General features: G+C 44.1%; 1 protein-coding gene across 4 annotated transcripts in view; it reads right to left on the bottom strand.

Annotated features, from left to right (window-relative positions):
• The window catches only part of LOC126251475 (venom carboxylesterase-6-like), a 196,256-nt gene extending 183,055 nt beyond the window's left edge, over positions 1-13,201 (bottom strand). For all 4 annotated transcript variants that reach the window (XM_049951918.1, XM_049951917.1, XM_049951916.1 and 1 more), the window contains exon 1: positions 12,953-13,201. In XM_049951918.1, coding sequence (XP_049807875.1) covers positions 12,953-13,177 — 225 coding nt within the window. In that variant the 5' untranslated portion in view covers positions 13,178-13,201. The remainder of the gene's footprint in view (positions 1-12,952) is intronic.
• Positions 13,202-16,226: the final 3,025 nt, after the last annotated feature.

Here is a 16,226-nt window from a genome sequence, read left to right on the forward strand (position 1 = left end):
TAGTTCCCTTTTTGGAAGTGGAAAAGCCGTCCGCGGTGGCCGAGCAGTTCTAGGCTCTTCAGTCCGGGACCGCGCGACTCCTACGCTCCCAGGTTCGAATCCTGCCTCGGGCATGGATGTGTGTGATGTCCTTAGGTTAGTTAGTTTTAGGTAGTTCTACGTTCTAGGGGACTGATGACCTCAGATAAGTCCCATAGTGCTCAGAGCCATTTGAACCATTTGGATTTTTCTCTGCCTCGTGATGACTGGGTCTTGTGTGATGTCCTTAGGTTAGTTAGGTTTAAGTAGTTCTAAGTTCTAGGGGACTGATGACCATAGCTGATAAGTCCCATAGTGCTCAGAACCAATTGAACCATTTTTGAACCATTTGGAATTGGAAAACAGACGGTGTGTATAACAAACCCTCAGAGTACCAAAAATTGCTGTCCATCAGTTCAGATGATACTGAAGGCAAAAGGGGCACTGCGCTGTCTTCGAGACGAAAAATCACGCCTCACAGTTATAGCTGAATTTCACCAATTGAGACGGAGCACGCAGAACGTCTCCTGCTTCTGTGGTGCCGCCATCTCAGCTGGACTCACGCTAGTACAGTAACTATTGGGCGAGCGAGCGAGCGAGCTTACTCCACAAACGAGACCCCCACTGGCGACCACATGTATCTGCCAACTTACAACGGGTCCTAGACTAAACTTTTAGTTCAAATACGTAGGTCACAATTCATTCAAATTTTCAATTTCCATTCATGTACAAGATGTAGTCTTATTAAATGAGATGTATATTCTTGAAATACCTGTATCATTGTTGTTGCGTTATTTACAGGGTAGCGGCAACAGGCGTCAGAAAATATTTGTCTACAGTGGTTTCATTAACTGTCGTAAATGATTCTGCTTGTAATGTAACTCTGAAATTCTATATCTCGCTCATCCATTTCGCGATTCAAATTTCAGAATGGAAGCACTAACACAGGAACAGTGCTTGCTGACCATAACGACATTTAACGCAAATTATGAACGTATTGTTGTGGTGAGACGTGCATTGGTCCAAGAACACCACAGCACCATCCGCAATGACAACTCCTCGGCGGGGCTACTGGAAAAAACTGAACTCAAATTGTGATGACAAAATTTAAGCATCCTCTGATACAGTTTTTGTGTAATATTTTCCCCGTTTTTTAACAAGTTGATGAGTTGCTTTGAAAAGACCAGATGCCTACGGGTTTCGAGGAAGGGCCACTCAGGACGACCGACCAGAGTAGTAACCTCGAAGGATGTGGAACGAGCGAGAACCCTTTTCAGCGAGGAGCCCACTACGTCAATAAGACATGCAGCACAACTCAGGATGTCACGACTGTTTCCCTAGAGGATAGTGAAAGAGAAACTTAACCTTTTCCCTCACAAAATTCATCGGCGCCAACCGTTGAAGGGCGGGAACGTGTAGTGGCCACATTCCTTTTGGAAATTGGATGATTCAGATTCTTTGAAAATGGAACAGTCGATACAAATCAGATCTGGTTTAGTGACGCGGAAAATTTCCATCTCCATGGGTACGTCAACAAAAGGAACGTGCATAATTGGTCTATTGAGAATCCACAATCTCAAGCTGCTGCGCCACTTTATCAACGAAAAGTCACTGTTAGGTGCGCAATGAGTGCACAGTGCAGTATTGAGCCCATACTTATTGAATGACCTGTAACATCAGTGAAATACAGACAGGTACTGGAACTTGAATTTACATCTGCTGCACGATACGTCTGAATGCTCGGAAACTACTGGTTCATGCAACATGGAGCCCCTCTACGCCGTACAGCGAGGAACCTCGATTTCTGTCAGGAGACGTTCGAAGATCAGATGATTGTCCTGGACACCTTAACATTCACTGGTCATGGTGTGGAACGACCCCTTTATAGTCCAGGTCTGATATCTTATGATTAATTCTATTTGGATTATCTGAAGGACAGTGTGTTCGAAGATGCACCTGCAACACTGCCGGATGTTGGTACCTCAATTTCCAGATAGATTCATGCAGTCTCAAACAGTGTCTTTGCGGAATTCAATTTAGGGGTCTACACATGCATTGCTGCAGAAGGAAATAACTCTAAAACATTTCTGTATTAAATTTCATGTTATCTTCTATAGTACGAATATGATAATGAGAATCTATAATCCCATGTTACGCTATGGTACACTTAAACTTCCTAACATATGGCCGGCCGCTGTGGCCGAGCGATTCTAGGCGCTTCAGTCCGGAACCGCGCTGTTGCTGCGGTCGCAGGTTCGAATCCTGCCTCGGGCATGGATGTGTGTGATGTTCTTAGGTTAGTTAGGTTTAAGTAGTTCTAAGTCTAGGGGACTGATGACCTCAGATGTTAAGATCCATAGCGCTTAGAGCCTTTTGAAACATTTGTCCTTACATATATTTTGTGCCACCATGTACATTAGAAGGTAGCTGTAATTAGAGGGTCGTGTTTAGGGTTCCGTACGTCAGGCGTTAAAAATGGAACCCTTATAGGACCACTACGTGGTCCGTTTGTCTCTCTGTCTATCTGTCCGACTGCTGAGACCCCTTTTTCTCAAGATCGGTTGATATATCAAGCGGAAATTTATGCCCCATACTAAGTACTACGATCCTATGACGGTGTAAAATATTTAAGCTTTAAAATAAGTGCAGTCAGAAAAATACTGCTATTTACGTCACATATTATGATACTCATTCATGCAAACATATAGGCAGCTTCTCGTTCAACTAGAAGCAGGAAATTTGGCAAGCAGTAAGTTTTCACAGTAGAAGTAAGAGAAAACAATGTCCGAAAATTTTTAATTTGTAAGTATATCATACAAAAACAATTTTGTTTGTTTGTGATTTATTATGCGATTGCCAGCCGGAATGGCCGAGCGGTTCTACGCGCTACAGTCTGGAACCGTGCGGCCGCTACGGTCGCAGGTTCGAATCCTGCCTCGGGCATGGATGTGTGTGATGTCCTTAGGTTAGTTAGGTTTAAGTAGTTCTAAGTTCTAGGGGACTGATGACCACAGCAGTTAAGTCCCATAGTGCTCAGAGCCATTTGTTATGCGATTGCCTGTCCGTCTATTAAGGCCCCTTATTCTCAGGAGTTGCAATACCAAATGGGAAATTACAAAAGAAAAATTGAAAACAGAGGTTAAAACATTGACGAAAGTCTTGGAATTCCCGGTAATGACATTTTGCCAGTATAGGCAATGGCTAACATCGTCGAGATTCGAGATTCCTGGGATGGATAAACTATCTCTATACGTAATAAAGTATTTACGTAACCACCAGAGCGTGTTTCGTACTTATTGGCTCTTGCCCATTTTCTTACGTAAGAGCCGATTACGGATAGGGTTCACGCATGGTGCCAGGAAACGCCTATTCAAGGACAGCTATTCTTGGCCGGTCCCCCACTATACTGCAAGTAAGTTTCAACTCTGGGTCTCTGTAGGTTGTTCAGTTGTGCAGCATTGTTCGCCGTCATGTCAGTTAATAATATCACCGAGTGTTAGATGCATTCCGTCATTCCGTTTTCGAACATTAAGAAGATCCATCTCCTGAAATGTGTCGACGAATTGTTGCAGTGTACGGGGAAGGTGCGATGAATGAATGGAAAGAACCGATAGTGGTGGAGACGGTTCGAGGAAGGCAGGAAGAATGTTCAGGATGACGATCGGTCTGCAAGGTCGCCTGTCATCGGTGAAAAGTTGTCACAAAAGTTTATGAGAAGATTCGTGAGAACAAATATTTTTCTCAAGTTTCAAGATAAGTAACATAATCGATTGCTACTGACAAACTTCAGTACAAAAAATGTGTTCCAGATGGGTCCCAAGAATATTCATGGGCGAACATCGGACAAGGCTTTTGCCAAATTCTTTGTCCTTTTTAGAACGCTAAGCTAACTATGGTGATCAGTTCTTCAGTGACATTGCGACTGGTGATGAAACATGAATTGCTTATTGTACTCCAGAGAAAAACGATAATCTAGTGAGTAAAATCATTCAGATTCTTTGAGAAAAGTAAGAAGATTCAAAGAACAGCCATAAAGATGGAACATCAAGGCACACAGTTTTCTGCGACCGTAAAGACGGTCTTCTGATACAGGTCCTGCCAAGAGGTGTGACAATAAACGCTGCGAGGCATTGCCAAAAGGTTCTAAAGCTTCGGCGTGCCTTTAAAGACCGCAACTGGATAATTTCGGTAGGAATTACGGAGCCTCCACCCCCCCTCCTCCCCCGCCCCCTACAGTGCTCATCTAGCATCCTCACACTTTCATCTTTTTCCATAACTTTCACGATATAACAGGATTTGCGAATGTTTACATGCTATAAGCAACTGCAAATGACAGGTTAAATGGACTGCCGCTGGAGTTCTGTGGAGATGGTATCCAAAAGCTGGTGCCAAAGCTCGTACCACAGCTGAGCAATTCTTTAAATTTAATGGTGACTAAGTCGATAATAAAATAATCTTCATCATTTCATTTCCTGAAAAGTTATGTTCATAAGTAAAATACTTCTTGTTGCTCATTTAAAAAAAAAACGTACCTTCATAATTCTGCTCTTACTACACTCCTGGAAATGGAAAAAAGAACACATTGACACCGGTGTGTCAGACCCACCATACTTGCTCCGGACACTGCGAGAGGGCTGTACAAGCAATGATCACACGCACGGCACAGCGGACACACCAGGAACCGCGGTGTTGGCCGTCGAATGGCGCTAGCTGCGCAGCATTTGTGCACCGCCGCCGTCAGTGTCAGCCAGTTCGCCGTGGCATACGGAGCTCCATCGCAGTCTTTAACACTGGTAGCATGCCGCGACAGCGTGGACGTGAACCGTATGTGCAGTTGACGGACTTTGAGCGAGGGCGTATAGTGGGCATGCGGGAGGCCGGGTGGACGTACCGCCGAATTGCTCAACACGTGGGGCGTGAGGTCTCCACAGTACATCGATGTTGTCGCCAGTGGTCGGCGGAAGGTGCACGTGCCCATCGACCTGGGACCGGACCGCAGCGACGCACGGATGCACGCCAAGACCGTAGGATCCTACGCAGTGCCGTAGGGGACCGCACCGCCACTTCCCAGCAAATTAGGGACACTGTTGCTCCTGGGGTATCGGCGAGGACCATTCGCAACCATCTCCATGAAGCTGGGCTACGGTCCCGCACACCGTTAGGCCGTCTTCCGCTCACGCCCCAACATCGTGCAGCCCGCCTCCAGTGGTGTCGCGACAGGCGTGAATGGAGGGACGAATGGAGACGTGTCGTCTTCAGCGATGAGAGTCGCTTCTGCCTTGGTGCCAATGATGGTCGTATGCGTGTTTGGCGCCGTGCAGGTGAGCGCCACAATCAGGACTGCATACGACCGAGGCACACAGGGCCAACACCCGGCATCATGGTGTGCGGAGCGATCTCCTACACTGGCCGTACACCACTGGTGATCGTCGAGGGGACACTGAATAGTGCACGGTACATCCAAACCGTCATCGAACCCATCGTTCTACCATTCCTAGACCGGCAAGGGAACTTGCTGTTCCAACAGGACAATGCACGTCCGCATGTATCCCGTGCCACCCAACGTGCTCTAGAAAGTGTAAGTCAACTACCCTGGCCAGCAAGATCTCCGGATCTGTCCCCCATTGAGCATGTTTGGGACTGGATGAAGCGTCGTCTCACGCGGTCTGCACGTCCAGCACGAACGCTGGTCCAACTGAGGCGCCAGGTGGAAATGGCATGGCAAGCCGTTCCACAGGACTACATCCAGCATCTCTACGATGGTCTCCATGGGAGAATAGCAGCCTGCATTGCTGCGAAAGGTGGATATACACTGTACTAGTGCCGACATTGTGCATGCTCTGTTGCCTGTGTCTATGTGCCTGTGGTTCTGTCAGTGTGATCATGTGATGTATCTGACGCCAGGAATGTGTCAATAAAGTTTCCCCTTCCTGGGACAATGAATTCACGGTGTTCTTATTTCAATTTCCAGGAGTGTACTTCAGCAGACGAAATATGTTACACGCAAAGATGTTCTTATTCTATCGGCACTCCTGAAGCTTGAAATTTTTTGGCCGTAGGTTTTCTGGTTTTCTTCTGTGAAGTTGGTAAGGGAACGAGAGGCGAACTTCCCATGTGGGAAACGCAGATAAATGCCTTGTATGAACAGGGAGTCACATTTTTGATGAGCCAGATAGAGAGATCAGTTCGGACGCGTTGGACGGACCGCACTGCGAGGGGTGGAGTTGGTAACGAAAACGTTCCTCATCCATTACATATATTGCGAATGGTCTTCTGTTTACCCTTCCTTCAATAGGAAGATGTAAATGCTGCATTTTGTTTTTATAAGAATGCGCAGACACTAAAGACTTATGTTAGTCGTTTCACGGCAAGGACGTGGGGTTACTTAGCAAAAGTAATACGTGTTTCGTGGGTCCAGTATCTTGCTTAGCTGTCTTTATTCTTGGTGTTAATTATTGCATAAGTGTAAAGCTATAAGTTGTCTTTATTATGATTGTAAGATTGTGATTAAGTGGTGTATATGAATCGTAACTTGTTTACTGGCTGTCCAGTAATTATTTTCTTTTTTTGTCGAAAGCGGATGTCCTTGTTTTCTTGTTGTTGCTTTACAACACCTTGTACTACCGCTCGCTGTACTTTCTCAGTGCATTTTGTAGCTACGACAGAAGTATAACTTCGTGTGATTTGCATATCTGTAACGTGCGATGACGAATTATGTGGCTTTATCATCGGATACATGATTTTGTAAATATCTGTAATTCGAACTCCCACTGACTTTGATAATATTGCTTACAAAATGGTTGCCCAGGCAAATATTCTTCTGCAATTTTCTTTGCAAGGCCCCTGAACATCGTAATTACACGCGTTTGCTGAAGTTAACGCTACGTGTCCGCAATCATAAGTACACATTTATTTTCTTTCAACACGCAGCACAAGTTCGTAGCTGTACGAGGCCAGCAGTTGGGAGACAGGTGTTCAGAAGAACCTAAAAAATTAAAAAAATGCACGTAATCAAAGCCCATCTCAAAATGTGTGTGTTTCATGGAGTGATTATCTATTAGTAAATTCATATAAAGGGTACAGTTTAATTTTAATCAATAAACACTCTCAATGGATTGAGGTAACGTACAGTCAGAATAGGTGCTAACTAATGTTGTCAAATATAACTTGCAGAACAACGTGACTTCGGGAGTACTCGTTTAAAGTGTCAGTGGAACAACGACCTGAAATTCGAGAAAAGAGACTTAAATTTTCATTCATTAGATAAGTATTTCATTACAAAACATTACGAACAACGTTCGTACACCGATACAACTGTACATAAAAATATTTTACAAAAAGTAAAATTATTTTTGCTGACCAGACTCATAAGCTCGAATATAAGAAATCTTAAAGACAAAAAGAATCGCTCATTAACAAGTTAGATATGAATGAACAAACACACGATAAAGAATGATATGCTTTGCATTTTCTGTAAACGATTTAGAAAGTAAAGTGGGAAAATTATTATAGATATTAAATATATCTAAGTAGCATGTAGCTTCAGTAAAACTGTTTATATACTGTGTTTACAAGCAGATGCATCTTCTAAATATTAGTTACCAGTCATATATCTATGGACTGTATGAACGTAGAACGTCTACGGGTGTAGTATTCACATCTAAAAGCCACCTGCCACCCGTGTTCTTTCCCCAGTACAGACATCAGCACGAAACGATCAAGTGAGAGGCTGCGAAGAACGATCAGTCATAGAATGGAAATGCAGTAGTAATGAGCGCGTCAAGAGAAGTCCATGGGGCACAGTAGGGGAGACAGTGCCGTGACGATACCAGTACCAGAATGGAAGCCACGCGGCAGAGTATTTCCCAAACGTACACTTCGGTCTTGCACTGAGACGTCCCCTTTGTTAACCGTCTGTAACCACGTGGCGCAGCACATTCTTTCTAGGTACCACTACCGACGCGTAGAGAACCTACTTCGGAACTTCCATGTAGTCCTGGATTTTTTATGTAAATGCTGTTTATATTTAGAATTGTTAGCAGCGCCGTAAAGTTGATACATTCGGCGTGCCGCATAAGCGTCACGCCGGGCATTTCGTAACACCGCTTAAATTTGGGACATTCCGAGAAAATTTGAACAACTGGCAGCACTATTTCTAAATTAGATGTATTGTCAAATGTTTTATTCCAGACTTTGATCACAGCGTCAATTCATTGGACGATGACCGGTTTCAGTCCGTAATGACCATTCTCAGATCCTTTCTACACCATGTCCTAAAGTGATAAGCCATAATTGCATCGTCAAAACATATAAATATAATCAGCACAACGTCGTCACATGGATCTAAAATAAGGTATACAATAGGCCACATCATCAACACAGTCATTATTGCTAATGGCTGAGTAGCCAGTTGCAATAATGACTGTGTGGACGATGTGGCCTATTCTACACCTTATTTTAGATCTATGTGACGATGCTGTGCTGATTAGATGTTTTCACGATGCCTTTATGGCCTTATCACATCAGGACATGGTGTAAAAAAGATCTGAGGATGATCATTACGGACTGAAACCGGTCATCGTCTAAAGAATTGATATTGTGATCAAAGACTGGAATAAAAAACATTTGACAGTATTGGATCACTGTTCGTATACTCGTCTGTGTCGCAGCTGGTGAAACTAGATGTATTGTCTTATATTAATGAATCAAGATAAGGAAAAAGTAGCCGAGGAAAAGGAACGAGCATACCAAATATGTTTACAAGTGAAAACACTGTGTACCCAGCTCGTGGTCTGCGGCAGCGTTCTTGCTTCCCACGCCCGGGTTCCTGGATTCGATTCCCGGCGCGGTCAGGGATTTTCTCTGCCTCGTGATGACTGGGTGTTGTGTGCTGTCCTTAGGTTAGTTAGGTTTAAGTAGTTCTAAGTTCTAGGGGACTGATGACCATAGATGTTAAGTCCCATAGTGCTCAGAGCCATTGGAAAACACTGTCTCCGAAACAAGAATCTAAAGAGATGAGGAATAAAGAAAAAACTTTTGTCAGGAGAAAGATGAAGAATAGTGGAGTAATTCTGTAAGCAGAAGACTGTCTATAGCTTACAAAATGATAAAGCATTTAAGTAAAACTGAAAAAGCGAAAGAAACCTAAAGTAATACGAGACGGTAAAAGGATCGTACAATATAAACACCGAGTATGAGAGGAGGAGCTCTCTGGAACGGGTAAAACATATGACGACGATCTCGTAAAGATACAAGAACCAAATGAGGCCATGAATAAAGCAAAAATCAGGACGTGGCAAAATAAACTCAGAGTTATTTTGAAGCTTCGACTTATTCATGAAGTGGAAAAGATGCCAGATTCAAAAACCATGAGATTTTGTTGATGTCTGTCTTTATAAAAGGGAAACGAATGCAATAATTGCCATTATAGAGCATTAGTGAATACAGCGTGTAAGATCTATGCCAAGATAACAAAAATAACGTCTACAAATTAAGGTTGAAAATATATTATCGAAGAACCAAATGGTTTCAGAAAGGCGAGAGCCGTATTGATAACGTTTTTACACTTAAACAATTTATATATAAACAAAGCGAGCTCAATAGCAAAAAAGATCGCATTTACAGTCCTAGAGAAAGCCTTCGGGAATGTAGATATAAAAATCTTACGGAACATATTAGACAAGAAATAATAACCTCAACGGATTATAAGAACAAAATAATCAAGCTACATCAGAACACATACCTATAATTCAAAGGCTCCACACTTACAAATGTACATTTATGACCTGGTTCATCCATAGAAACAAGAAATTGGATTAGGCTTGAGATTACAGTTTGACATATTTTAAAGATCCTTTTGCAGATGACCTTCCAGTAGTACATGATAGCGAAATTTCACTAAAAAGATCCATCAACACTCTCAATAGAATTTCTAAAGAATATTATATGAAAATATCCATTCAGAAAAACAAAAATGATGTCTCAAAAATGAAGAAACCACTGTCGACTAAGTTCATAAAAGGAAACGAAACAAGAAAACAAGTTCGTCACTCAAATTGTGTGTGAAGTATTTTACTCTATCATAATGAACTTCACGTTCACAACAAACAGTGTAAATATCAAATGATATGCAGAACGATCAATAGAACAATACGAATAAATTTGGGGAAGATACAAAAAACCAAGTTTTATGAGGTAATGACCACCCCGGATTTGCTATTTGGAGTTAAAATTTGACAAACGACTAAAACGCGAGAATGTAGACTGCAAGAGGAAGAAACGATCTTTCTAAGAGGAGTGAAAGGCTCTACAAGATTAAACCGACTCACCGAAGAAAGGCATAAGAGCAGAGCTTGGGATGTCTGTTATAAATGATATCAAGTCTAATAGACAAAGTTCACTAGGGCAAAGAATGGCAGATTGGAGACCACAAAAAATTCTTAAACTTTAATACTTCGTGTGTAAGATTCGTGGGAAGGCTAAGAAAGAGATGGCTGGATATGAGCATGTGCTAGAAAGTGGAGCCTCCGAATTTTTTATGTGAAAAGTCATAGAGCCTTTTAAGTAAAACAAACCCTTAAAAGCCATTTACATCTTTATTCTTCGTGTCTATATATTTATTTCTCAGCATAGACACCCTGGCGACGAACACAGGAGAGACCAATTTGTTATATCGACACTGTCGATGTTTGACGCTGTTAACTGAACCATCACGTCACCTCTGCTTGTACCGCTTCGTCACTATCAAAGTGAAGTCCTCGAAGGTGTTCTTTAAGTTTTGGAAATGGATGATAATAGGATGGAGCAAAGTTAGGACTGTAGGGAGGAGTATGACAGTGAAACCAAAGCGTCCGACTGTTGGCGATGTCGCAGCGTTCATGTGTGGTCTGGAACTGTCTTGCTGAAGGAGGAGGTGCTCCATGTCTGGACGAACTCTTATAGAAATGGAAACTTGGTTACAGCACACTATTTCTCAAGCGACTACATGATTACATCTTGCCATGTTAAATTCAGGAATTCGGGGCACTGTAGCAGCAGAGGGTTGCAACTAAGTAGACATGAAGCATAACGATGTACGAGTAGAATGTTTACACTGTTTGTTCTACTTATAAAGCGTTAAGAATTTTCACATAAGACATTCGGAGGTACTAATTTTCAGCGCGTCCTCGAATTCAGAAGACGGAACAGGCCTATGACCTAAGTCGCGACGGGAGAAAGAGAAGTTCAAGAAAAAGAACTACCAACCTTCCGCAACACGTAGTACGATAGACTTCTACATCTATGTCCATAGGAGGAAATTGACCTCACGGTGTGTGGCCGAGAGTACGAGGTGCATTCAAGTTCTAAAGCCTCCGATTTTTTTTCTCCGGACTGGAAAGAGATAGAAACATGCGCATTGTTTTAAAATGAGGCCGCGTTCATTGTCAATACGTCCCAGAGATGGCAGCACCATACGGCAGATGGAATTTTACCGCCAGCGGCGAGAATGAGAACTGTTTTAAATACTTAAAATGGCGACGTTTTCCTTACTTGAACAGCGTGCAATCATTCGTTTTCTGAATTTGCGTGGTGTGAAACCAATTGAAATTCATCGACAGTTGAAGGAGACATGTGGTGATGGAGTTATGAATGTGTCGAAAGTGCGTTCGTGGGTGCGACAGTTTAATGAAAGCAGAACATCGTGTGACAACAAACCGAAACAACCTCAGGCTCGCACAAGCCGGTCTGACGACATGATCGAGAAAGTGGAGAGAATTGTTTTGGGGGATCGCCGAATGTCTGTTGAACAGATCGCCTCCAGAGTTGGCATTTCTGTGGGTTCTGTGCACACAATCCTGCATGATGACCTGAAAATGCGAAAAGTGTCATCCAAGTGGGTGCCACGAATGCTGAAGGACGACCACATGGCTGCCCGTGTGGCATGTTGCCAAGCAATGTTGACGCGCAACGACAGCATGAATGGGACTTTCTTTTCGTCGGTTGTGACAATGGATGAGACGTGGATGCCATTTTTCAATCCAGAAACAAAGCGCCAGTCAGCTCAATGGAAGCACACAGATTCACCGCCACCACAAATATTTCGGGTAACTGCCAGTGCTGAAAAAATGATGGTGTCCATGTTCTGGGACAGCGAGGGCGTAATCCTTACCCATTGCGTTCCAAAGGGCACTACGGTAACAGGTGCATCCTACGAAAATATTTTGACGAACAAATTCCTTCCTGCACTGCAACAAAAACGTCCAGGAAGGGCTGCGCATGTGCTGTTTCACCAAGACAACGCACCCGCACATCGAGCTAACGTTACGCAACAATTTCTTCGTGATAACAACTTTGAAGTGATTCCTCATGCCGGCCGAAGTGGCCGTGCGGTTAAAGGCGCTGCAGTCTGGAACCGCAAGACCGCTACGGTCGCAGGTTCGAATCCTGCCTCGGGCATGGATGTTTGTGATGTCCTTAGGTTAGTTAGGTTTAACTAGTTCTAAGTTCTAGGGGACTAATGACCTCAGCAGTTGAGTCCCATAGTGCTCAGAGCCATTTGAACCATTTTTTGATTCCTCATGCTCCCTACTCACCTGACCTGGCTCCTAGTGACTTTTGGCTTTTTCCAACAATGAAAGACACTCTCTGTGGCCGCACATTCACCAACCGTGCTGCTATTGCCTCAGCGATTTTCTAGTGGTCAAAACAGACTCCTAAAGAAGCCTTCGCCGCTGCCATGGAATCATAGCGTCAGCGTTGTGAAAAATGTGTACGTCTGCAGGGCGATTCCGTCGAGAAGTAACGCCAGTTTCATCGATTTCGGGTGAGTAGTTAATTAGAAAAAAAATCGGAGGCCTTAGAACTTGAATGCACCTCGTACTTCATGCTCCGCCCTCACAGATCACGGAACGTGGACGTAGGATCCGGAAAGTAAGTTCCATCTGCCTCGACTCACCCTGAAGCGCAGCGGCCCCACGGGCGGCTTGGCGTAGGGTATGCGGTAGAAGGCGTGGAAGGGCCGGCCCTCGCTGGACACGCGGCTGGTGCCCCTCAGCGCGCCCTGCCTGGTGCGCACCACCTCGCCGGCTGCCGCTGAGCTGCCCAGGGGCGCCACCACCACCGCCAACGCGAGCAGCAGCTGCAGCAGCGCTGCAGAGGGCGCGCTCCAAGCTCGGGACATGGCTGCTGTGAGCCGGCGGCCGCAGCGGCGCGCTCCTCATATGGACGGGCGCCGTATCGCAAAGTCACGGCCATTGGCATCATTCTGCATGTTATCGCGCACTCGACTCGCGCCGCACCAGAGATGCAAACTGCAACTGACTAGCGTTACGCAACGCACAGGATTCTACACGTGGCTGCGCATCTGTGAAGATCACAAAGACTTTATAATGAACAAGCATGTCACTGATGTAGACATACACAATAAATGCCACTGACAATGCGTTCTACAACCAAATAATTGACACAATATGTAAATCTATTTCCATATGTTCAGAGCAACTTTTTGCAGGTGATCGCTTTCTGGCCGTGTAAAAATTGGATAGTGACATCATAGACCACCTTGCGGATCGTGTTCTTACAAACAATGTTCCTAAAAGAAGCAGTTCGATTTCTCTTATGGAACTTCTTTAGATGGCGCCCTGTAGCTTTTTTCCTGTGTTTTACCTTTGCTATCTTCGGATTTTCAAAGAGTACATTCCAATCAACATTCTCAAAAGCTTCTACTCTTTTCTAGTCTGAACTGCTTATTATCCACGTTTCACTTCCATAAAAGGCAGCACTCCAAACAAATACCTTCACAAAATACTTCATCATACTGAAATATACAGTGTATTCAATGTTAACAAATTTCTCTTCTTCAGAAACACTTTTGTTGTCATTCACAATCTACTTTTTATTTCATCTCCACTTCAGCCATCATCAGTTATTATTATTTTACTGCCCATATCAAAACTCACCAACTACATTTTGTACCTCATTTCCTAATCTAATTCCCTCAGCATCACCTGATGTAATACGACTACATTCCTTTGCCATTGGTTTACTTTTCAATGTTAATCTCATATCCTCTTACAGGATTCTGTCTGTTCCATTTCACTGTACTTCCAACTGCTTTGCAGCCGAGTAAGGTCTCTCCGTGCTCTGTAAAATTCTTCTTGCGGTATCAGATCTCCCATATCACCTTCATATACGTCCTCTTTCCTTCCTGTAATGTTTATTTCACATTCACATTCACATTCATTTCCCTTGTCTAGCTTCTCTATTTACTCCTTCCACCTTTCAATTTTCCTTTCTTTGCTTAGTATTGATTTTCCATCTCAGCTGCTTCCCTTTCTTCCAAAGGCGTATCTAATTTTCCTGTAAGCTATATCTATCTTTCCTTTAGTTGTATGTGCTTCTATATCCTTACATTTGACCTCTAGGCCTTCATCTTTTGCCTGCTTCACTTGATGCATTTTTATATTTTCTCTGTCCATCAATCAAATTCATTATCTCCTGTGATTTGCCAGCATTTCTTATAGACTTTGTAATATTACCTATTCGATCGTCTGTTTCATCTCTCATAGCTACCCATTCGTCGTCTACTGTATTCCTGTCGATGTTTTAGTCAATCGTTGCCTAATGCTCCGGTGTCAGGGGCTCGGAATTCATTTTCTGGGTACGGGCTTGGCGACCCAGGGGTTCCTGAGCCAGGGACTGGTTAGCGCCGCCAGTCCCCCCTGCACCGTAAGATCTAGGCATGCTCCAGCGACCACCGTGTGGCCGACGGTGGAACATTGTGTGTCTCAGGGAATGCCGACCTTGGTTTGACCGCCCGGATAAACCTCTATATAAAAAAAAAAAGAAAACCCTCAATCTCAATGTGTGCTACGCACTGATGAGGTGCATGGCTGTTGAGGTAGAACAGTCGTTAGCGGGCAACCTCTGGGGAACCTGCCGCACCTCAGTTGTATAAGGCTCTGTCAGGCACGCTGGGCTTTGTCTGAGCGACTCTTATTACCCTCCCTGCTCGTGGGATCGAAATGGATCCTCCTAAATCTTCCTTTCCTCCCCCCAGTGGAACGGGTGGGCCACTGGAAGTTACTAACACCTTAACTAAAGAGGGTTCGGGTAACCAGCCCTCCAGACGCTAGAATAAGGCAGCACGCAGCAGTAAAGAGTAAAAGAGCACAGGATGGTAATCAGAATGTGTTTTTAGTAATAGAAAGGAAAGAAAGTAGTTTCGAGAAGTTCTCGCCTTTTTACATCCAGAAGAGCTCAGAAGAAATTGCTGGGACTTTAAAATCTGTAAAGCGGTTGCATAATGGGACGCTGTTGGTTGAAACATTCAGTTCCCAACAAGCTGTTAACCTAGAGAGTGCTAAGTGCTTAGGCGAATATGCCATCGATACAGAGCTCCACGGCACTCTCTACTTCAGCGTAGGTGTTGTATCATGTATGGACCTCGTTGATCTACCACTCGAAGAAATGGAGAATGAGTGAGTTCCGAAGGGAATTGTTGATGTTCAGCACGTTATGAAAAGGGTGGATAAAATCTGGTGAAATCTGATTCCTTCATTCTTACCTTCAGTACCCTCAAACTCGCAGAACATATCAAGGCAGGCTTTCTACACCTAAAGAACGGCCTTATGTCCCAAGTCCAATGCGCTGTTTTGGGCATACAACACTGGGATGTAAAGGAGAAGCGACATGTGGAAACTGTAGTAAGGCCGCTCATGAAGGCGTTCGTTGCTCGTCTCCATCTAAATGTATCGACTGCTCTGGACAATACCCAGTTTGGGGTATGGACTGCAGAATCTTTCTAGAGGAACGCAAAGTAGGAAATAAAAACAACTACGCGTATCCCCTACGGTGAGGTCAAAACGATTTACAAGCCCATGCAGCCACCCACGTTTGCTATGTCTTTTGCGTCCATTCTTCAGAAGACTACTCAGAAATTTGATGCCTCTACATAAACGAAGGTGGCGAGTGTTGGCACAAACAGCTGTACATGTCAGTGCAATTGCAAGGCAGCAAGAGTTCCAACACCTGTAGCCCCCCACCCCCACAGCAGACAAAGGTACAGTGGCCAAGTTGAGCGAGCCCCAGGCACCGCCTGAGCCTGTTCAGGAGCCATTAACACTCCTCCTCGGGCTCAATTAAAGCCCACGAGACCGCGAAAAGCTACTGTAAAGTGGCAACAGCAGATGAAGTCAAATGGTAAACCATCCGACCATGTCGATCTGATT

The sequence above is a fragment of the Schistocerca nitens genome, chromosome 4 (assembly GCF_023898315.1).
Source record: "Schistocerca nitens isolate TAMUIC-IGC-003100 chromosome 4, iqSchNite1.1, whole genome shotgun sequence".
Taxonomy (NCBI): Eukaryota; Metazoa; Arthropoda; class Insecta; order Orthoptera; family Acrididae; genus Schistocerca; species Schistocerca nitens.